This window comes from Acartia tonsa, chromosome 15 (assembly GCF_053477335.1).
Source record: "Acartia tonsa isolate MP-2025a chromosome 15, ASM5347733v1, whole genome shotgun sequence".
NCBI classification, from domain to species: Eukaryota; Metazoa; Arthropoda; class Copepoda; order Calanoida; family Acartiidae; genus Acartia; species Acartia tonsa.
The window spans coordinates 13,795,002-13,820,087 of record NC_137274.1 but is presented as its reverse complement, the minus strand read 5'-3'; the positions used below and the strand labels follow the sequence as shown (position 1 = coordinate 13,820,087).

The following is a 25,086-nucleotide window of genomic DNA, read 5'->3' as shown; positions in this document are numbered from 1 at the left end:
TCAGCATATTTAAACTGGACGTCGGACATTCTGGTAACGATTATACAGTTGCTACGCTTTCTAAATCGTACCTAACTACTGCAGGAATCACTATACAAAGTTTGAGATCGATAGGATAATTCTAACATGCTTGAATTAACGAAAAAAGCTATCCGTCACGGACGGACGGACCTTAATTATAGAAAAACTCCACTTAAAAAAATAAATTAAAGGATTAAATATATTATATTTATATACAACACGAGTAATAGCATAACTAAAAATCTAATAATTGCATAGAACGAAAAAAGGTTTGCTTACAATTTAGTTAATTAAGGAGCATTTATAACCCCCAACATAAATTTTATAACGGATGATGCTTTAGAAAATGCTGTTTCTTAAATTCGTACGCCTTTATACGCAATATTGGAAGGGTGACGCTTGATTCTTAAAAAATTAGGGTCGCTGGCGAGGCAAAATATTTTTTGTGAAAAATCCTCCAAAATCTCATAAAAATCTACAATAAATAAATAAAATTGCAAAAGGGTTATTAACGTAAGATTTTAATCTTAGTTCATGATTATGGAGTTGGGTTTAGTGCCGTATAATTAAATTGTAAGCAAGTTTTACAAAATTTTACATATAATATGAGGCACCTAATACTTATTTCTCGTATTCATTCGAAACCGATTATTTTCCGGTGGATTAGAACCGGTTCTCATCCATACGAAAAACTTATGTGAGGCATCGTATTATATCCAGTTTTCTACAAATATAAAAATGTACAATCATAAGCTTTTTTAAGCCAATGCCTTCGGCACCTCGGGGCTAAAAGAATGGTTTTAATCTTATAATTGTACATTCTATATCCGCTGAAAGCTGTTTATAATACGATGCGAGAAATAACTAATACCGTATTTTCATGATATTGATTTTTCTAAAGACAATGGCTGAGATATTGATATACATCCCCAATTAAAATCCCAAAAATATCTTCTATAGATTACAATTCAACTTAATGAACCAACAGATCAAAATTTAAGAAAAGTCCCCAAAGTTCCTTTCATGGCAACACCTCTTGAGGGGCGTTTTATCATATTTTCACATTAGGTTTTGTTAGGTTCCTTTAGGTTAAGTTGAATTGGGTGATTGCACCGCAGGATTAGAGACCCTGCAGGGTCTAGAAATAAGGGAAAAGCGTCTGTGAAAATAGGACGGAATGCCCCTGAAGAGGCGTTGCCACTAAAGACTATACCCCAATTTTTCCATGTGATCATTATATTGACAGGATAATTTAAAAACCTATTCCCGTTTGTGCAATATTTTGAAAATACAATACTTAATTTTGTCGTATTTAAAGCAAAAAAGAATGATTTTTTAAAACCAAGGTGGATTCTTTAAAAAATAGGGTTGATATTCGCTGTTGAAGCAATTTTTTTGTGTGAAAAATCCTCGAAAATCACCAAAAATCTTCAAAAATTAAGTAAAGGGCTATTAACATATAATTTTAAAAAAAAATCCACCTCTGTAAATGAAACATTATCGTTTAAAATACGATAAAATAAAAATTAACTTCCCTTTAAAAATACATTAGATATTATATTAAAATCAATTTAACATTTGATTTATGAGCATGTTTAGATTTAAAAAGGGGGCAAAAAATCCATTTTAGGGTTTAAAAAAAATAAGTATGATAAAACAGAACAAACCAGTCTAATTACACATAATAAAATCATTATATGTATATTTTTAACAATTAAATTATTAATAAAATGCTTTTATTTTCAATAAAAAATAAATAAAAAGAGTATTTTTAAGATAAATATTTCAGTATGGCTTCGAAACCACTGGATTAGAACCGGCCCTTAGCCATACTGAAAAATCTCGTATAGTAGACAATTTTTTTATGATTAACATGTATATCATAAAATTAATACAAAATTCTTATTTTACTATCAGTGGAAAGCTGTCTATAATACAATGCGATAATACTTATTTATCGCATTGTATTATAGGCAGCTTTCCGCGGATATTAATAAACTTAATTTATAATTTAAAATGCGTTAGTTTATTTTTATAAGAAGTAGATATTCCTAATAAAACATTTTATAATAGAGGTAAAATCCGTAAAGGTTATGTGTTATGAGTTAAAAACATTAGTAGAACGATAAAAATTTATGTTAACTTTTAAAGATTTTTTTTGTCTATAGTTCTTTTCAATAAGAAATACACATATTTAGTGAATATTATCGTTTTACTACTATTTTTAAGCCTTAAAACACACACCTTTACGGATTCTACCAGAAACCTACCCCTCTCTTTTTATGTACATATTCTTAGGTTTATTTTATAGAAAGGTTGAAATTTTTATATTTTTTGTAATCTCGCTTATATGTTTTCAAGGAATCTGAAGGGAGAAGACAATGGATGATAAATTAATGTATATCCCAAATGATGACCAACAAAATTACCCTTTGTGTATACCTTTTGAAATTATTAGTATAAAAAGTTTTTGAATATTACGGCAATGTGACAATTTACAAATAATACATAACAAATATATTAAAAAACTTTGGGGTAATTTTGATTATCTTCATTGGGTACGTACATCCCATATATTCCATTGTCTTAGGGTTGGGCCGGATACTTTTTTGGCCGGATACCGGATATCCGGCCGATTTCTAATGCCGGATATCCGGCCAACGTTCGATATCCGGCAATTTACCGGATATCCGGCCAGATTACCGGCGTCAAAAATCAGCCGGATATCATGTAACCGGATATTTTTAATATTAGGTATCCGGCCGGATATTGAAAATGGCCGGATATCCGGCCCAACCCTATATTGTCTTATCACTTACTCCTTATGAAGATTCTAAAAGTTTTACGGGATGTCTACATGAATTATCAAAAACATTATTAATGTTAATGTTGAAAGTAATAGAAAAATAGAATTATAACCCCTCTTCCTTTTTTTTGGGGGGGGGGGGGAGTGGGAGGAAGAAATTTTTATATTTACATACTTGATATACAGGGCGACCACTCCAAAACCAAAAAAATATAGTATATTTATAGTATATTTTTCCCCCCCATATAGTATATATAGTATATTTTTTTTTACTCATATAGTATGATATAGTATCGGACTTTGAATTATTTAGTAAATCGTAGTATATACTTAATCAATAATACCTCAAAGCAATGTTGTAATCAAAGCAATCTATGAAAAATAACTGATATATAAATCATAATTACAAACAATAATATATTTTAAGGGATTTACTCCATCTCTTTCTTAATGTAGCAGTGGCGTGCCAAGCACTTTGTCTTGAGGGGGGAGGGGGCAGTTTGAACATATTGCCCCCCCCCCGCCCCTCGGAGGCACTTAGCTTTAGGGGGGGGGGGGGCATTTTGATCATATATACCAATTTTAAATAAGGGCGTTTTAAGGGGGTGGGATTACTTGATCCCTTTCCATTCCCCCATCTCTTCAACACCATCCCTTCTCCCCACCCTGCAATGACTGGGAGCTTAAAGACATCTAGCAAAAAAAGAATATTACCCCCCCCCCCCCCGCCACTCATTGAATTAAAACATTTTTATGGGAGGGAGAATGATTCAAAAGGATGATTAACCCACCTTAAAAAAAATAGGTGGGGGCGAGCTAAAAACTCATTTTGGAAATAATTTGGAAAATCACATTTCCCACATTGCATTACGGACTGACATACATAGTGAATTGTAAAATTACTATCGGTTACGCCCCTAGAGGCCTCTAGTGGCACTTTAAATGTTTATTTTTTTATTTCAAATGTCTAGTTTGAGAAAAAATTTCTATATTGCGTTCAGATCTCTACATAAATAATTTGATTTTTTGTGATTTCTCTTGGGAGGGTGGTGGTACCTTCCCTAAAAATAGTTATAAACCTTCCCGGGACCTATGAAAAGCTACTCTGTTAAGGAGAACCCGATCGGTTCAGCGGTTAGCAAGATCCTTCGGTACAAACTGACACCCTGACAGAACTATGACTCTGGCAGAGAACAACTATTTTAGGTTAGGTTAGGTTATAGACAAGGGAAACGAGCGGAGAGGGGGATAAAAATCTTCAAAAGTGAAAAAAATATTACCAAGATGATAATGCCAAAAGTTATATCACCATCTCCCACCCTTTTAAATGGCACATTAAAAATTTGACACTTTTTAAAAGCGAAGCTTTTCTATAATTAGGGTAGGTCTGTCCGTCCGAGATAGTTAGCTTTTATTCATTAATTTAGGCATGTTAGAATTGTCCTATAGATTTCAAACTTTGCATGGTGATTCCTGTAGTAGTTAGGTACGATTTAGAAAGCGTAGCACCTCTATAATTGTTACCAGAATGTCCGTACATCCATTTTAAACATGTTGATCTTTTTACTTTTTTAATAACAATTTTTTATGTGATAAAAGCATCCGATTGATCTGATTTTTTGTTTACTAATTCCTATTACAATAAGGTACAATATCAAGAGCGAAGCATCTCTATAATCAAGTATTAAAATGTCAGTATGTCCTTAAAGAGAATTAAGAAGTTTTGCAACAAGTTTACGTATAATTTTGTCAAACCTTATATTTTCATATTTTGTATATTCAGTTCTGACACTCAACAAAAGTTAATGTTCGTCTGTCATATTGTTTCAGAGCTTCGCTTTTATGGATGTTGTCATCCATGTTTAAAGAGGTGTTCGCAAGGATTTGTTAGGGCGGTGCGCGAAACGCTCCTAGAAAATTTTACACCCCCTTTGAACAAAAATGTTGGTGTTATTTTAACAAGTCTAGAAATATAGGTAGATTGTTGTGTGTTTTAATTAAGGTTTTTTTAAAAAACATATCTTTTAGTTAAGGAAATATACACAAAAAATGATAAACTTTACTGAACATCATGTGATATATTATATTTATATGATCAAGGGCGTCCAAGCTTTTTCATTTGGGGGGGGGGGGGGGGGGGTAAAAAATTTGTAAGGGGTGGTAATTTGGTTTTGGAGGGGATAAAACGGCGCGCGAAGCTCGCCGCAAATTTTTTTACCCCCCTTATTGGTCATAATTGGCAATTTCGTAATATGGTAAAATTAATGGAAAATTCATCATATCACAGTAGCTTTTCATAGGTTAGGTTAGGTAAGATAAAGGTTAATGATTGCCCCGCAGAGGCTAGAAATAGGAGAAAACCTACTGTGAAAATAAGACAAAACACTCCATAAGAGGTGTTGTCACAAAATCCGTTTTCTGTTATATAAATATAATATTATATAGTATATATAGTAAATTTTGGTCAAATAAAGGTAATAATATATAGTATATATAGTAAATTTTTGTCATATAGTATGATATAGTATCCAAATTCATCCTATATAGTATAAATAGTATATATAGTATGCAGTGGTCGCCCTGGATATAACAAAGCACACATACATGCACAGAAAAAAAGGGGGGGGGGGGGTGTAACCCCTTATGAGACAAAAAATGTTTTTTCACCCTTAAAGGGTTACCCCCCCCCCCTCCCCCCTCTAAGCACGTATGTGTACACAGATCATTAGAATAATTGGACCAAGGAAAGAAAACGAAGTTGTGGGTTTCAACGTAGTTTCACCACAGTAGCTTTTAATAGGTTATTTTAGGTTAGGGTAGGTAAATGTTGAGGATTGTCCCGCAGGATTAGAAAATATGCCCCGCTGGGCTAGAGCCTCCCGCAGGGGCTACTAATAGAAGAAAGGCTACTGTGGAAATACGACGAAACCCGCAACTTCGTTTTCTTTCCATGATCCGAATACTTTTATAGAACTACAATCAACAATTTCATATTTCTCACCCAAAATAAGATAAATAGCCTAGAACCAGCAAGCCACATTATAATTAAATTTAAGTATTATGCCAAATGGCCTAAAACTAGACTTGTGATAATTTTTATGGATTCAAATAAATAATAAAATGCTAAAAGTTGAATTTTTAAAAATTTTAAGTCTATTTATGTTAAACATTATACCTACTTAGGTAGATAATTGAAATAATTTTTGTACAATAATTTTTACATTTCATTCTATTTACACTTTACACTGTGTTTTTGGTAGGGTTGGCAATCCGAATCCGGAATCCGCCCAATTTTTGGCCAGTTTTGGAATCCAGAATCCTAACCCGAAAACCGTTATTTTAATAGCGGATTCGGATTCTTAATTGTTAGGCTAAAATTAGCGTCTTGAGTTTTTTGGTCCGAATATATATTTTAATTTTTAACAGCCATTTTGACCGCAGTAGGCGTAGGGTCTATCTAGAAATAGGAGAAAAGCTACTGTGAAAATATGAAGAAAAAAAAACGAAGATTCAAGATTATTCTCAGTTTAATCCCTTAATTTATTTTTAAAAATGCCTTTTAAATAGTGCTAGAATCCGGAATCCGTCATAAATATAAGAATCCGGAATCCACGGATTAATCCGTTTTATTTTTCGAACGGGTTCTAGTAAGAATCCTAATCTTGTCCAAAACTTGGACGGATTGCCAACCCTAGTTTTTGGACACACTTAGTATGTAGCTGAGAGTGGCGGCGTGCTTAGCCGGTGTGGCGGCGTGCTCAACCGGTTTGGCGGCGTGTGGCCGATTAGCTTTCAACTTTGGTGGGTACTAGGGGTAGTGGGAGGGGGTGGGAGATACCCGACGCGTGCAATTCTTTCTTCATGTCGCATTCACCAGATTCTCTGTGGATCTTCATCTGTAATAATAATAATGGGGATGAGATTTTGTTTATTATAATCGGGCATGTATTTTAATTTATCATTGTTGGTCCAACCCCCCCCCCCCCTCAAGAAAATACTCATTACATCCAGGGATCTAAAGGGATAAGACATTGGCCGTTAAATATATGTACATACCCAATGATGATACACAAAATTACCCCTTCTGTATAATACAATTAGTGATTGAAACGTTTGGGCACTCAATAAACTGAACCAACCAGTCAAAATTCAATAACAGTCCCCATAATTGTTAACCCAAGAAAGAAAATTTATTATAAATCTTTGGGGACTAGTGTAATAAAAAAGTTACCCAAAATTTTCTAAAATGAAAAGTACCAAAAGCTTTAAAAAAATGACAGGTACCCAAAGTTTTAAAAAATGATAGGTACCCAAAGTTTTCTAAAATGATAGGTACCCAAAGTTTTTTTAAAATGATAGGCACCCAAAGTATTTAAAAGTGATAGGTACCCAAAGTTTTTAAAAATGATAGGTACCCAAAGTTTTTAAAAATGATAGGTACCCAAAGTTTTTAAAAATGATAGGTACCCAAAGTTTTTAAAAATGATAGGTACCCAAAGTTTTTAAAAATGATAGGTACCCAAAGTTATTAAAAATGATAGGTACCCAAAGTTTTCTAAAATGATAGGTACCCAAAGTTTTCTAAAATGATAGGTACCCAAAGTTTTGAAAAATGATAGGTATCCAAAGTTTTTAAAAATGATAGGTACCCAAAGTTTTCTAAAGTGATAGGTACCGAAAGTTTCTAAAAATGATAGGTACCCAAAGTTTTTAAAAAATGATAGGTACTCAAAGTTTTCTAAATGCTAGGTACCCAAAGTTTAATAAAAGTTTAGTTACCTGAGAAGAATCTCTGAACATCCTGTCACAACTGATACAGGGTATGTGGGGAGCCTCCTAGAGACAAAGATAACAACACTTGTTAAAATCATCCCAGCAATGTTAAAACTCTTAGATTTAGACATGTTGTTCTGAACCAAAGGCTTAATCTTTGCTAGGTAACTACTTAAGACATAAAATAAAACATGTTAGAATTAAGGTTGGCAATCCGTACAATTTTTGACCGGATTCGGATTCTTACAAAAAAAACGCCCAAAAAAGAAACGGATTAATCCGTGGATACCGGATTTTTATTTTTTTGAGTACGGGGGGGAATGCCTTGTTCAATAAACACTAAACTGTCAAAAGCATTATCATATAAATTAAAGTCGTGCAATCAAAGCCTTGATTTTCTGTTAGGTATGAGTGTTATAATATAGGATGGAAGTAAATGTCAGACAAAAAGGGGATGGTTTTATGCTATTTTTTTTAAGTGTTGTGTTCCTTGGTGTGATGGTAGGCAATATGATGTTTCAACCTCTCCTTGTCTTTGAAGGATTTCGGGCACTGGGCGCACTGAAACAAAAATATTATATCAGATGGTAGGACAAACGAACGTATTTTTCAGGGATATAAAGGGATAAGACAAGAGCCGTACATCCCCAATGATGATATTGATATGATACACAAAATTACCCCTCCTGTAGATTAAAATTTGTGGTTAAACTAAATTGAATCAACCAATCAAAATTCAATAAAGGTCCCCAAGGTTGTTAAGCCAACGAATAAGAAAAGACTGTGGGGAGTGGGACTAGTGTAACTGAAGGAATTCCATAACAGTCCCCAGAGTTGTTAAGCCAACGAATACGAAAAGACTTTGGGGACTAATTTGCAGTCCAATGATCACACAATGGCAGATAAATTAACATTATATACATCCTCATTGATGATGCACAAAATTAACCCTCTACCTTAACGGGCTACTTACAGTATGGATGAAATACTTACGTGAAATTATTTTATTTCTTTATCTTGTGTAAAATTGTATAGAGAACAAGGACATATGCTACATTTGATGATACATAAAGAAAAAAAAGGCTGTAAACCTTAAAAATACTTTTTCGTGGGTCTTACTGTACATCCCCATTGATGATACACAAAATTACCCCTTCAACCTACCTTAACGGGCTTCTCATTGGTATGGATGAGCTTGTGCTTCTCGACTTTACAGGGGTTCAAGAACATGAGGCCACAGACGTCGCACTTGTACTTCCTCTTGTCCATCTCGTGGGTAGCCCTCTTGTGACAGTACAGCGCTTTCCTAAAGCAGAATTCGTTTATTTAGGGACTGACAGACGTACGGACGGACGGACGGACTATTAAGGTACTAAAAGACAAACAGACGCTCATTCTCTTGTCCATCTCGTGGGTAACACTCTTGTGACAATAAAGCGCTTTCCTAAAATAGTATACGTGTACTCGTTTTTTAGAGACTGACAGACGTACGTATGGACGGACTTTTAAGATACAAAAGGGTAAACAGACGGACAACTGAATTTTCTCTTGTCCATCTCTTACGACAGTAAGGCGCTTTCCTAAAGCAAAATTCGTTTATTTAGTGACTGACGGACGCATGTACGGACGGACTTTTAAGTTACTAAAAGACGGACGGACAGCTAGATATTCTCTTATCTATCTCGTGGGTAGCCCTCTTGTGACAGTAGAGCGCTTTCCTAAAGCATAATTCGTTTATTTAGGGACTGACAGACGTACGGACGGACTTTCAAGATACTAGACTTATGAAAATATAAAAACTTTTGGAACCAGTTGAATTTCAATTCCAATGTCCCCTCCCTTCATGTAGTATTAAATGACAAGTAAAATGTCACTTTTTAATGAAGAGAGCCTCGCATACATCGCCGGATATTCAAACTATCCGGATACCAGATATCAGGCTGATTCATAATGCCGGATTTACGGTTATTCGGCCGGATATCTGGCAATTTGCATAATATCCGGCCGGATAGCAGACATCAGGCAATAGAAATAAGCCGGATATCCAGTATCCTGCCGAACCCTAGTAAATGTTACCTTTTAGTGAAGAGAGTCTCGCATATGTCGCCGGATATTGAAACTATCCAGATACCGGATATCCAGCTTATTTCTAATGCCGGATTTACGGTTATTCGGCTGGAATTATTTGCATAATATCCGGCCGGATTCCAGACATCAGGCATTAGAAATCAGCCAGATATCCGGTATCCGGCCGAACCCTAGTAAAATGTTACCTTTTAGTGAAGAGAGCTTCGCATATATCGCAAGAGTAGATCTGCTCTCCCGCGTGAGCCCTCTTGTGCACCTCCAGGTTACGTCTCTTCAAGAAGCTGGCGTCACATGTGTCACATGAGAAGTGTTTACAAATATGAACACCATAGTCCTACACACACATTATAGATTTATCCAGTGATCTAAAGGTCTCAGGGCTTACAAAACTGGTTTTAATCTAATTTTTAATTTTAATATCAGCGGAAAGCTGTCTATAATACGATGCGATGAATAACAAATATGAACAATAGTCCTACACACACAGGAGATTTATTTATTCAGTGATTGAAACGTTTGAACACACTGAAGACAGGTAGGATAAACAAATTCCAGGTTTTTCAAACTACCCATTTAAACGGTTTGCACAGCCTTAAAGTAACATGTCTTGGTATACTGTAAAAAGTAAAAATCAAATTTTTTTGGGGCCCTTTTTGAGAAAATCCGCAAAATATTTTTTTTTCATTTTCGCCTAAAATCCTCTAAAAATAAGGTAAAAAATGTTAGGGTACTAAAAAATTGTTAAGACATTCCAATGGAAAGCTTATCTCTTCTAGTTTTTAAAATGATAAACATTTTCAACATGCATTTATGCATAGTTTTGTATCATTGGATGGTACTAGTTAATAAAACTTTGAGTATTACTTTATAATACTATTGGATAAATCTATTCCTGGGGATTGAGGAAGCATCGTCCACAAATGTCGCACTTGATGTTCTTCTTACGGGTTGGTCTGTAAAAATTTTAATGTTCTACAATTTTGGTTGCGACGCATAGACGTAATTAACTTAGTTCTTTATATTTATAAAGCCTGTATGAAAACAATGGTCTTAAATGCATTTTGACTATATTTTGTTAAGAATATTTCTACACGGTCTGTTGGTCTGTACAAATGTAATTAACTTACTTCTTTATATTTATAAAGTTTATATAGCCTGTATGGAAACAATGTTCTAAAATACATTTTAGCATAAAATTATAATATTTTGTTAGTACTTTCAACAAAACTCTTAAACTGATTAAACAAATATACCTAAGTGACTCATAGATGTAAATAACTTACTCCTTTATATTTATAAAGTTTATAAAGCCTGTATGAAAACAATGTTCTAAAATGCATTTATGCATGAAATTCTAATATTTCTACACGGTTTACTTTCAACAAAACTCCCAAACTGATTTAACAAATATACCTAAGGTATTCTACTCTATTATTTTTTTAAAGCTTGTATGATAACAATGTTCTAATATGCATTATTGCATAAATTATGTTGAATAAAATTTTTAATGGTTCATATAACAAATATTAACACTCTTTTACAACAAATGATTTTTCTTATAAAGTTTTTTTGAATAAAATTTTAAGTGGTCTATATAACAAACATGAAGATTCTTATACAACCAATAATTTTTTTGCAATGCTCTTGTCTTGCCAAAAATGATTACATTAAATCTTTACCTTGAGTTCTTTAATTCATCAACAGGTATTTTTAAATCAAAAAACTTCATTTAGTTTAAGAGTCAACCAGGTGCAAAAATGCTAATTAAATCTTTAGACCATTTTACCTATTTAAAAAACATTAAATTTCTTTAAGGTGATCTTTATAAATATTTCTAAAAATAATGTTGAAGTGATAGGTGATTGATTGGAAAAAAGGTCTGAAAATAAATATATAATAATCATCATTTTTGATAAAGACTGGAGCATAGGCATGCAGAAGGGGGAGCTAAAGGGGGCTGTATCCACCCAACTGACAAATTTAAAAGTTAGGTTTGTTGGTTCACTACCTCAATTGGGAAAGTGCTAATATAATCTACAATAGCTAAAAAGAATATTTTGTTTACACAAGAAAAATAAATGTTGAAATTTGTATAGATACCAGACATTTTTTTCAAAGAGACAGTAAAGAAATTATGTCAATTTCTCTTTAACCTTACTCCATTTAAGGAAACCTGCAAGAAATACATTGATCTAACTGCTATAAGACTGCCACAAGTAGACCTAATACCCCACATAGAAACAAAATTATATGCTTATATTCATGAAAAACCTACATTTCCAGTAACTTATTATAATTTTACAAAAAAAAGCCCTATTTGATAGGGTCAAGCGGGGCATTAACCGGTAAGGGGCATTACAGGTAATTTTTTACCCACCTTCAGAAAATGACATTTTTCTCCATGACTGACAGAAAAAAAACATTAAAGCAAATTTGTTTCTTATTAAATTGCCTACAAAAAAGTATAAAATGAAATTTTTGTGAGATGAATTTTAAGGGTACTTTTTGGGTCTCAAAGTCGGACGAAAATTTTTTTTTTTCAAAAATTTTTTCACCTAGGTGTATAAAGATCGACCTACACAAAAATTGGTAAGACCTAGAACTGATCCGTATAAACCTTTTGATCTAAGAATTGCCCGCTCTTTCCAAATTTGTTGAGAGCTTAAATGTAGAGTTAATATTTTTTTCAAAAATTACCAAAGTTCGCGCGGGGTATTTTTTGGTAATGTCAAAAAAAAATTCAAATTCGATTTTTAAGATAAATTTTCAGGTTTTCTTTGGTAAAATCTAAAATTCAATACGAGCTTTTTAAGAATTAGGCCAAAAAGTGAATAGAACAGGTTTTTTTATATAAAAAATTTAAATTTTATTTTTTAAGAAAATTTTTGTGAAAAAAAATCGAAATTTCTCGTCTTTTTAAAAAGATGATTTTTGACATAGAAGGAATAGTCCGATCTTTATGAAAATTTTTGTGGATAATCCCTGTAACCTATACTAATTATGATTATTTATGTTTGACTGGCCGTTTGGCCGTTTTTCATCGATTTTTTTAGGTTGAAAAGACGTTACCCACAATGCCCCACAGTGGGGCATTTATCGGTAATTTCTTTGAGTCCAATTATGACAAACTTCTAAAAGTCCTAGGATAACGTCCTATTAGGACCTGATAGTCCTTTCCATAAGCTTTCTAATGGTCTTGGTCCCATTTAAAAATATTAATATTTACCCCATTTTTTTTCAAAAAACCCAAAAAATTACCGGTAATGCCCCGCCTCACCCTAGTCAAAATCATTCACAAAAATTTACTTTGTATTGCGCTGATAGTATTGTAGTGTAAGAATTTAGTATTTCCAGGAAATCAGAAGGCTGAATCTACTCAACAACTAATCACAGCTGAGCATTTCTAGATTCTTGTATTGGTTTCATTGCCATTTTAAAATGCCTATAACTTTTTTTTACTGATACTGAAGGCTTCAGATTTTGGGTACTTGGTCTACTTGTAGCAGTCTTTCAGTAGTTAGATTAAGGATTTCTTGAAGGCTTCCTGTAAATTAAAAATTGTGAAAACTTTAAAAAATATTTGAAGTTATTTGCTAGTTCAGATTTAACATGGGTCATCTATCACCTATCAGTGATCAGTATCATATTTAGAGATATATTTAAATACACCTTAATTATAGAGGGGGGGGTTAATGCAACCATCTTGTAATCAATGATAAAATGGCAATAAGAATCTAAATTTCATCACAAAACTTGGCATGAGAAATCCTGGATAGGTCTATTTTCCCTAATTTGAACAAAAAGTTGAAAAAGTAATGTTTAGCCTTTTTTGCTTTTATTAGGGCAAATTAATTAACTTACGTAGGAATCAACTTTTTGTAACATTTTAGCCTTAAATCATGTGAGATGATAACAAAAACTATTTTTAAATTTCTAGTACCAGCAACTACCAGCTAGAACCATTTGACAACGTTTTGGAGAAGCAAAATATATTATGTGGAGATAGGTTTCGTAATGGATTTAACATGAAAATAGGCAAAAAATGGCCAAACAGCTGAGCAGCCAACGGTTACTTTTCCAACTATTTTGTTTAATTTAGGGAAAATAGACCTATCAAGGATTACTCATGCCAAATTTTGAAACAAAATTCGGATTCTAAGTGCCATTTAATCATTGATTACGAGATGGTTGCATTAAACCCCCCCCCTAATGTATTTTTTTCAAAGACATTAAACATCTGTTTTACTCTCTTTAACTGCAACTGAAATAATTATCAAATTATTCAATAGCACAAATACAGACATCTAACTACTTGTAATAAATCAAAGTCTAGATCTCCACAACCCGCCTGGATTTGAGCATTATGGATCCACATTGAAATAAACAATAGCCTGTTAATCTGTGGACATCCTGCAAAAATCCTGTAATCCGCCTATTTCTGGGTACAAATTTGAAACAAAGATTTCCATCAACAATCCAATTATTATGCAAGATTTCCTTTAATATAAAGTAACAGGATCTGTGTGTCTGGATCTTGCTAACCACTGAACCGATATGGTTCACCTTTCAAATTTAGCTTCTCATAGATCCTTGAAAGGTTTACAACTATTTTGGGGGAGGGGACCACCTTCCTCCCAAGAATAATTGCCCCTAGAAAAAATATTACTCCCCACAAAATTTTTTATTTAACAAAAATTAAAGTATTGATATTTTAAATAGTACATAGAAATAAAATAAAAATAATATTATTTTGGGCTGTACAAAAGTAGATGTTTCCATTTTGTGAAAGAAAAAAATAAAATAGTTAATTAGTAGATGAATTTAATGAAACTTCCATTAGATTGGTTGATAAGATTGATCACTAATAAGGAAATATCTAATCATAACACACTTTCAATAGAGTAACAGACAAAGGAAAATTATAGAATTGTTTTGATTCACTTAATTAACCTTTATTTCAATTCTGTTCAAATAACCTTAAAAACCTATTGGAGCACAAGTCCTGAAATGTTGAATTTTCTTGGATCCTGAAAGAATCTCATCAATATTAGCAAAATTGTAGCGTCCCTGAAATTAGGATTCTCTGCGTGCTTCTTCATATGCATTTCATGCTCGTTTTGTGTTGTGAATTTTTCATAACAAATATCACATTTAATATCTAGATTCAATACTTAAATTAATAAATATGAAATTAGAGTATTTATAACCTGCTGAAAGGTCTTGAAATTGGATTTGTTATGTGTCTGAGTGTATGTTGTGGTTTAAATGTAATTTAGAATGAAAAGACAACGTGTTTGAAGTATTCAGGAACACAGAGTGTGCCAAGACAGGCAATTCTGAAGAACAAGAAAAAGAAACCATCAACATTCTTTCAGCTTTTCAGTTCTTCAACAGAGAGATCAGGCACAGGAATTAGAATGTTTTATTATAATGCCTAAATTAGTGTAAAATATAAGAATATAATTTTCACTTGATCATAAAAAAAATGTTTTTATTCTGGTTTACCTTAATACCATAACAAAATTGTATAAGTCAGCTTATCTTAAGCAAACAAGCCACGTTAACAAAAAAAGCTGAAAAAAATAGGTAAATCAGTTTTGGCACAAACATTTTTGATCACCAGCTTGATGATAATCCTTATTCTAATAAAATTTTAACTCTGCTTAAAGTGATATCAAGTCAGTTACCATAATAAACCATAAACCAAAATTTGAGTGTCCCTAAAGTTTGGATTTTCTTCGTGTTTCTTCATGTGCATATCATGTTCATTTTGAGTTGTAAACTTTTCATAACATATATCACATTTGATATCTTTATAAATCAAAATACTTAAAATTCAAACTATGGGACTGAGTTGTTTAATAAAACAAAATTTAGAATAAATGAATTTTTAAATCCTTAGGTAATAAATGATCAAACGTTAATAAAATTAAATTTCTAAAAAATGTTTCTCATGGTCAAAAACCAAAGTGTCAAAAATATGAAACTAAATGAAAATCATATGTATCACATATTTCATAATAAATGGTTCTCATGCTCGAAAATTTTTCCCATATGGTAGGGTAGTGCGGGGTTAATGCGGTAGGGGGGTCTAATTCCGGTCACTCGACCAACTTTTTTAAAACCGTTTTTTAACGGTGTTCTAAACGTTTGCGAGAGATCTTCAGAAAAGCAAAGTTGTAGTTTATTGCCTATACTTTCATTTCTTACTTCAGCAAATTTTTGTCAGATAACTCCTTCTATGATTTTTTTGCCCTCAAAAAGTTGCAAAAAATTTGCAAAAAAAAAATTCAAAATAGGCCATGTTCAATCTAAAATTGTGAAAAAATGGTAAGTCCTATTGACCCCCGGGTTTTTGTAAAATGAAAGATATGGCATTCATTTATCGTTTGCAATTGGAGGCGTTGTTCTAACTTGATTTTTTCATAATTTTTTTTTCGTCTCAAAAAAAGGGTCTATTCCGGTCACTTTTTTTTACTTTTTTTATTACTGTATTTATAAATTTATAATACCCTAATTTTTTTTTTCAGGTGATCTGGAAGCATAAACAACCTAAATGCATGACCTAAGCTTTAATCATTGCCTTGCCTGTTGTTAGATGTACATTATTAGTCATTTTACTGCTTGTATTATGTCATGTTTTGTTGCCTAAGCTTTTCAATTTGTAAAGACATTAAAAATTTTTCAGACACATTTTTATAGTAATGGGAAGAGTATATCACCCAAAGGAACGCCTTAAATATTTGCCTGAAGATGTATCAGCTGCATTGGCTCATGTAAGAAGGGGTATGTCTATCTAGAAAGACCGCTAGAAGATTTAAAATTCCATATGAAACCCTTGCATCTTTTTCGTATAAGAGGGTGTTCGCGATTTTTGTGCGGTTTGGATTTTTTATGTCAAATCGGCTAGGATTAAGCTAGAGAGGTGTTGAAGGTGTCTATAGAAAGCTCTTTGCATGTCCTAACAAAAACTCCCCAGGATATGGGTTCTATCTCCAAGATTTAGAGTACATATTCAAGATTTTGCATTTTCAAAATTCCTGTTGCATAAAATGTGTTGAAATATTAGAGTTAGACCCTATATCAATTCGAGTTAATTGTCAGGCATGTAATTTTGCATCTTTAGACACCTTAACCACCCTTGTAGGTCAATCCTAGCCAATTTGAGACAAGAAAAAATGTATCAAAAACTGCTGTCAAAACTGGCAGTTTTTTTAAAATTAAAAATTTTTGGGAAAAAAATCACTTTTTTCAAGAAATTCCAGGACCTGCGAATCAGAAATTGCCTCTAATTTATGTATAAAGCTTATAAAAACCTAATCATATAATAAAAAGTATGATTTTTTAAAAAAAGTTTGCATGAAAAAAATCGATGTTTTTTTTGCGATTTTACCGACTTTTTTAAAATGGGCAAAATGTGGTCAAAAAATTTTCTGATCTGCATGCGACTAGTACCGTTAGAAAGCTAATGACCTCAGCTTTCTACTCATAGTTTAAAATGTTAAAACAAAATATTTTAAGGGGGTGTTCCACCCCCCCAAAGTCAACTGACCGAAATAGCCCCACCGGTGGGGTTATTCCGGTATAGGCCAACCGCCGCCCTTAAAATCGATTTTTGACCGACTTCTAGTTGCGAGATCTTAACGGGAGGACCAAGACAGGCTTCTTCGTTATTGCCATATCTTTCATTTGCACTCTTAAAAACCGGTAAAAGTTTTTGGGAAGTATGTTTTTTTTTAAGTTGAAGCAAAAAATTGACCGGAATAACCCCGCACTACCCTATCATTTAAATTACAATTTTGAAAAAAAAAGCTGTATAAATGAATATTACTTAAACCAAATATCGCGCTTTTTTACAATTGAATGATATTTACATCCAAAGGTGTTAATGTTAAAAATATGAAACTATATGGTCATTTAAAGAAAAGAGGTAGCAAAATTTTCAAAATTGAAAAAAAAAATTCTGTGAGGATAATGTTATTAGTTATTTCTCACATCGTATTATAAACAGCTTTCCGTGGATATAGAATATACAATTATAAGATTAAAACTAGTTTTTTTTTGCCCCGAGGTGCCCCGAATTATTAAAATATTCATAATCTTGCAGGGGTGTATATTCTGCATGGGATCGCCGGCTCAGGGGGGGGGAAAAAAAATAAAAAATAAGTGGTTGGAGGTAAAAAAAATGTAAAAATTAAGAAAACTGAAAACATTTTTTCCATTTCGCCCCCCTCCTTGGTTAAAAAAACTAAAAAAATGTGTGGTAGGAGGGATAAAATAAATAAAATATAGAGTTCTTTAAATATTTTTCTATTTCCCCCCCTACTTTTTAAGAAAAATCTAGGGGGGAAAAAAAATAAAAAATTTTGTAGCAGGGGAAAAAAAATAAATCTTGTGCAGAATATACACCCCTGTAATCTTGTAAAAAAAACTGCAAGGAATCAAGCTGTAGTGCTGTCAAAAGGTGAGTAGATTCAAAGTTCAATATTTATTGTCATTGCTTGAGCATGAATTGGATCAGTTTTTATTTATTTTTGACCAAAACTGTAGGGTTTATATCACCTATTAATTTAAGACACACTTTTAAACAATATATAAAAGATTTGGGGTATAAGATAGAAGATTCTATTCTATTACAGGTTTATCAAAAACCAACTTCTCATATCAACTGCCCTAAAATGCCAGAGGTGAGGTCATAATGATAATATTTAATGAGTCTTTAAACTAAAAAAGTTTCAATTGTATTTGATAGTTTAGAAGCCTTTCAACTGTAGGTATTAAATTTTTTTTAAAATTTAAAGCAAGGTCAACTTTTGGCTTAGCAAAACCAAGCTTTTCAATATTTCATACAATAGGTTTTAATGTGGTTATGAAAATATAGGTAATTAATTAGGATAGTAAAATATAAAAGTATAAGGATTAATTCCAGTTTTTATGAAGTGTTAGGTAACTTATCTTAAACAACAAGTCTAATCTTATTTTCCCAAAAAATAGTATTCAACCTTTAGCCTATAATTGTAATCAATAGACGGAATAGTTTTGTTTATCAACAACATTGGGGTTGTAAATCTTTTCCTTATCCCTAATTTATCAGTATCTTATAAACCTCTTAAAAACAAAACTACACAATATCTGACATATTAAAACCTTTTTTAATCACCAAAAATATCCAAACCAAAGTAATGGGTCTATGCAAGCAAGCAACCAAAATTGTAGCGTGCCTAAAGTTTGGATTCTCTTCATGTTTCTTCATATGCATATCTAGCTCATTAGTTGTTACAAACTTTTCATAACAAATATTACAACTGATGTCTAAAAGAATACTTAAAAATAATAACAGGATTAGGGGAATAGGGATTCTATGATCCTGTCATACTACATAGGGTTCCTTCGAAATTAAAACAGGTTTATATAATACCTTTAGAGTTTCCTGTTTTTTATGCTTTTAACACATGCACCTAATGATACAATTTACCCAAAGACCTTTAAGGGGGTGAGATTAAACCTGATTCTCACCGTAACTTTGCAGTTTTGTTTTAAGCTTTTAACACATGCACCTAATGGTACAATTTACCCAAAGACCTTTAAGGGGGTGAGATTAAACCTGATTCTCACCCTACCTTTAGAGTTTCCTGTTTTTAATCTTTTAAAACATGCACCTAATGGTACAATTTTCACCAAAGACCTTTAAGGGGGTGAGATTAAACCTGATTCTCACCCCCACAGAAGCCGGGGGCAACCTTTATCCTGAATTTTTCTTCTTTGTCTATCTCATCTACCTTAAGATCTTAAAATCAAAAAAAAATGTAATTTCCCTCCTATGGTTAGTGGACCATCAACAAAACTTATTGTGGGGACATGATTGAGCAATTTAATATAACTTGTATAACTGGTTTTGGGATGCAAACAAAAGGGTGATGTGTATGAAGGGGGAAAATTAATAGAAGTTCACCAAAAATTGTTTTGTCAGAATCCTAATTTAGATTAGAGATAAGTTTTTCTATGTAAAGTAATTGTGGGCGAGGAGGTTTAACATGGTCCACTAAGAAAGTCAAGGAGAGTGTAACAAAAATATATTGACATCAACAAATAATCTTGTACTATCAAAAATGTTAAACAAAGCTCAATGCTTTTTCCAAGCCAAAAATGTTTTTGAAAGGGCAAACTAAGGCCGCCCCAAAATGTCAAAAGTGGCACAAAAAAAATGTCTAGATATGTTTGAAGCTTGTTTTTAAAGAGGTTTTTTTTTAAAGCAAATACATATGAGAGTACATTTTAGATACCTACTTTTAGAAACACAAGTAAGGGGAAAAACCACATTTCATACAAATAATAATAAGATTGTTCATGTGATTATATAACCCCTGAGAAAGGTAGGTAAGATTTTCATAATGTTAAGAAAACTTTTGGAATACTGTAATTAAACAACCCAATGTCCCCTCCCTCCCCGTAAATACTTAAGTAATAACCATGGCAATTTGGGCACACGCCAGAGAACTTTTTTCTTCATTTTCAGGCGAGATTAATCACATATAAAAATTCAGCATATTTGGTAAGAAAATGCTTCCCCCCCCCCCCACCATCTTTCTAGTAAAACAACCAAGAGACACAGGATACAAAAATTTTAAAAAGAAATAATACAGCTGTTTTCATTAAACTAATAAAAGTATTGCTTTATCTTTAAAAAGTATGCATTTTTGCACACTCTTTAAATTTGCCATTATGGTCTAGTTATTAATCTTTTAAAATAAGGCACTTCCAAAAACCGATTTTTAGGGCATGATTTGTTAAAAATCGCGCAACAGTTTTTTTTATAGATATTGCCCCATACCAATGAAGCTAGTTTATAATATAATGCAAGACATGATTCTTACCAAATTTAAGTATCCTGTGAACTAACCTGGAACCTGGATAATGACAGGACACAACAGCAGGTCACAGATACCCTAGAATTAGGGTCTGTACTTATGCAAGGATCTAAAGGGATAAGACAATAGCCGATAAATTAATGTACAATGTACATCTCCAATGAAAAAAAAAGAAAATTACCCCTTCTGTAGATTAAAATTAGTTGTTAAAACGCTAGGACACTTAACTTAATAAAACAACTAATGAAAATCCATTAAAAGTCTCCAAAGTTGTTAAGACAACTATTAAGAGAACATTATTTTAAAATTTTGTAGATTTATTTCCTTTATTTTAAATGTATACCTAGATAATCATGATAGTCTAAGCTTTTTTCATGCTGTGATCAGGCAATAAGAGGACATTGGCCAGTACCCAAACATTTAAACTCATATTGCTATTGGTACCCAAAACATTTAACTCATATTGGCACCCAAAACTTTTAAAATTTTTTTAGTTGTCTAAAAATCTTGATCAGTTAGTTCAGACTTTCAATGATCAACTATATTGATAAACAGATGGGGTAAATTTTTTTAATTGAGATTTAATCCTTTGCCCATTGTTTTATCCTTAAGATCTTTGTCTGTTATTATTAGTTTTAAAAGTACAGTTGAAAGGCTTAAAAACTGAGATTTTAATATTCAAAGCAAACTTAAAAGGTACAGAGTGGTTAAGAAAGGTTTAGTCAAAAGCAACTTCATGTTTTGAACCTTGAATTTAGCCAATTTATCACACTCAAATTTAGCTTCCTTAATGAGTATAATTGTTGCAGTCAGCAAATATTATTTACAATTCTACAACTCATTGAATTAACGGCAACAGCAATAATAAGTCACACACAGTGTGTCCAAAGTTTAAATGCCTTTTCCATATTTAGAGTCAGTTAAAAAAAAAGAAAAAAAAGACTCCTTATTTTCTTTAAACGCTATGTCTTAATTAAATTCTATGGTTTTTGTGTTTTATGGTTAGTTTTGAAATTTCCCATAGGAATTTTACAACACAAAATTGACTAGGTAAGAAACATTTAATATTATTGATAATACTAGGTATCATGATGCTGAAATTATTAGAATGATTGAGTAAGATTTTAGAAAACATGTTAACTTTACACATAAGGTTTCGTGATAGAGGTGGAGCTTTGAAAACATGTTATTTGAATACTAGGTTTCGTGATAGACAAAGATTTTTTAAACATGTTATTATCAACTAGGTTTCTTGATGCTGAAAATATTAGAAACATGTTACATTAATACCTACCAGGTTTCGTGATAGAGATTTCAAAAACATGTTATTTTCAACTAGGTTTTAATGCTGAAATTATAAGAAACATGTTACCTTAATATACCTACCAGGTTTCGTGATAGAGATTTTGAAAACATGTTAGTTTAAGCTAGGTTTCGTGATATAGGAAGAGTTATGAAAACATGTTTTTTTAACTAGGTTTCGTGATGCTGAAATTATAAGAAACATGTTAGGTACTTTACTACGATAAGTCTAGGTTATTTTAACTAGGTTTCGTGATTGAGGAAGAGTTTAATAAACATGTTATTTTTTAAGTATTAGTTCCTGAAGTATGTGTTAGCATGTGTCTCTTCATGGAATATTTGTTGATATTTTTACCACAGAACAGGCACAGTTCCATCATCATGTGAGGCGCGTGATTCTAAACAAATAAAAAGGATTATTATTATTAAGAGATAAGACAAAGGCTGATAAATTGATGTACATCCACAATGATGATACACAAAGTTATCCCTTCTGTAGATTAAATTGGTTAGGTAGTTAATAGTGTAATAAACAGCCAAATATCCCCTCCCTCCCCGACCCGTCTGTCAGTCTACTATGCATTACCTCAGCACGATTTTTCTTAATTTCCTCATGAGCTGAAAATACTGCGTCACAATAGAGCGTGGGAAAATTCATTGGAAGGTGGGAAAATTTATCGAAGTGTGAGAAAAATGAATACCTCTGCACGATGTTTCTTAATATCCTCATGGGTAGAGAATACAGCGTCACAATGCTTGCAAGTCCACTTGGTCCTACAGGGGACACAACACATATTTCTTTAATCTTCGAATTTAAATTATTACGTAGATTTTTTTTTTAATTGGAAGATTTTTTATTTTTCAATATTAAAGAGATTTGTAGGTATACTGTGCCTAAACAATTATTTTAACTAAATTTACAAGGAATCTAAAGGGATAAGACAATGGCCGATAAATTCATGTATATCCCAATGATGATACACAAAATTATCCCTTTTGTAGCATAATTTTAGTATTTAAAAACTTTAACCACTCAGCTTAATAAACCAACCAATCAAAAATCACTAAAGTCCCCAAAGTTGTTAGGCCACAAAAAATTAGAAAACTTTGTTGTAAAACTTTGGGTACTAGTGTAATAAACAGCCCATTGTCCCCTCTCTCTCCCTGACACATAATTGGTTAGCTCTTTTCGTTAATTTTAACATATTTGAATTGTCCTAGAGATTTAAACCTTTATATGATGATTCCTATTACAGTTAGGTACGATTTAGGAAGTGTAGCAAAAAAAAAAATTATTAATAAACCAATCAAATTCATCTAACTTTTGGAATACTGATTCCTATTTCAATAAGGTACAATGTTACAAGCGAAACATCTCTATAATCAAAACCTAAAAATGTAATTATGTCCTAAAATCGTAGGCTGTATTTAAGCAGTCTTGCAACCAAATTTACTTACCAATTTTGTATAGACTTCTGCAATTACATTCTGCCTTTTTTTGAGATTAGTGGTTAGAAAGTTTAGCAGTATATCTGTCCTTCTGTCCGTCAGTCGGACAGTATTCTCTTAATAGATCATCTTCGACATGGAAATAGTAGTTGCATTTTTATTTGAAACTATTTGATAGATTTTTTTATGTTACTATGTTGGCAGTGATAATTAAAACTGTAGGAATCTAAAGTGACAAGCTAGTGGCCGATATAATTGACGTAAATCCACGGATGCCGAGAAGAAGCCTGTCCGCGGTGCATCTACCAACTTCAGAACATCAGAGGTTGCAAAGTTCTTCGTCCACTCCACTTCATCATCTGCATCAGGAGATGCCATCAAGCCTTCATTACTGTTACTAATGAAGTTTTTTCTCGCTTACCTCCCTACCTGCTAGTCTAATCCAACTACTTCTTCTTATGGCCGGAGTAGAACCTAATCCTGGACCTTTTAATCCTAACATCTGTCCCGTATGCAACCTTAAAGTAAACTGGTCAACAAAATCTGCCCTTTGTTCAAAATGCAAGGCTTGGTGTCATATCAGGAAACAGAATAACTGTAGCCAAATTGTCAACTTACGAGAATACAATAAGAACACCTGGTGCTGTCCAAAATGCATAAATCCAACAACAACCTCTGTACCTGTCACTGAAAATATTAAAATACTTCAATTCAACTGCAATGGACTTCGTAATAAAATCATAGAAATAATTAACTGGATGAAGAAGAAAAACATAAAAATCGCTGCATTTCAAGAAACTAAATTAAATGAAGATACACAAATTAACAACATTGGCAACTACACTTTAATTAGAAAAGACAGAACAAGGGATGCTGGTGGAGGTGTGGCATTTCTTATCCATAACAGCATCAAATTCCAAGAGCTACCAGATATTCAAGATCCTCATATTGAATTCCAAGCCATTAAAATTTCAAATCTGACAATTGCAAACATTTACATCCCTCCAATCGGCAGCTGTACCCAAGGTTATATTCCAAGCATAGATAAATATTTTACCAACTCTGACGCTCTTATACTAGGAGATTTTAACGCCCACGACGCTCTCTGGCACTCCTCTCTTCAAGATGCCAGAGGAAGCTTGTTTGCTGAAGAGATTGGAAATTCTAACTTTGGAGTACTTAACACTGAAAAAGCTACAAAAGTGCCTTCTAATGGCCAACCTACATCTCCAGACATCTCTCTTGCTAGCTACACCCTTCTACCAGCTACAGAATGGGACACTTCTACAACTTTCAGTTCAGACCATCTTCCTATTATTATCACCATTTCCGCCACAATTGATAAATCCTACAGTGAAAAGAAAACCTTTGTCAACTTTAACAAAGCCAAATGGGATGACTTTACCAAATTCACAGAAGAAGAATTCTCTAAACAACCGGAACCTAATGATGTTTATCAAGCTGAAAAAGTTTTCAGAAAAATAGTCAACAAAGTCTCCAAATTCTGCATTCCAAAGGGAAGAATCAAAGAGGTCTACCCTGAGATTCCTACTGAGGCTGCAAGAAAAATGGAGGCCAGGGATAATCTAAGATCCACAGATCCTACTTCTGAAGATATAAAACGTCTAAATAATGAAATTAGCTCTTTGATTTTTGATCACAAAAAAGAAAAATGGCGAAAAACTGTGGAAGAAATTAGGCCTAGCTCTTCCAAACTTTTCAAACTAATTAAAAGATTAAACGGCAAATCTGCTAGCACTGGCAATAGACCAATCAAAT

At 32.7% G+C, this 25,086-nt stretch overlaps 1 protein-coding gene and 1 long non-coding RNA gene across 6 annotated transcripts in view; both read right to left on the bottom strand.

Moving 5' to 3' along the window:
• Nucleotides 1–209: 209 nt before the first annotated feature.
• Nucleotides 210–3,004, bottom strand: LOC145307441 (uncharacterized). The gene is made up of 2 exons (XR_013875469.1): nt 2,841–3,004; nt 210–2,386 (listed from the first exon to the last, which is right to left on the bottom strand). It is a non-coding gene; the product is annotated as an uncharacterized LOC145307441 (long non-coding RNA).
• Nucleotides 3,005–5,987: 2,983 nt separating this feature from the next.
• LOC145307440 (uncharacterized) overlaps nt 5,988–25,086 on the bottom strand; it is a 39,145-nt gene continuing 20,046 nt past the window's right edge. For 2 of the 5 annotated variants that reach the window (XM_080149882.1, XM_080149884.1), the window contains exons 14-22: nt 22,560–22,634; nt 22,162–22,256; nt 18,910–19,002; nt 10,583–10,641; nt 9,874–10,024; nt 8,765–8,906; nt 8,092–8,161; nt 7,607–7,665; nt 5,988–6,723 (exon numbers count right to left, since the gene is read on the bottom strand). In XM_080149882.1, coding sequence (XP_080006008.1) covers nt 6,613–6,723; nt 7,607–7,665; nt 8,092–8,161; nt 8,765–8,906; nt 9,874–10,024; nt 10,583–10,641; nt 18,910–19,002; nt 22,162–22,256; nt 22,560–22,634 — 855 coding nt within the window. In that variant the 3' untranslated portion in view covers nt 5,988–6,612. Of the gene's footprint in view, nt 6,724–7,606; nt 7,666–8,091; nt 8,162–8,764; nt 8,907–9,873; nt 10,025–10,582; nt 10,644–15,410; nt 15,502–18,909; nt 19,003–22,161; nt 22,257–22,559; nt 22,635–25,086 lie in introns of all 5 variants that reach the window. The other 3 variants (XR_013875468.1, XM_080149883.1, XM_080149885.1) reach the window with 3 other exon arrangements.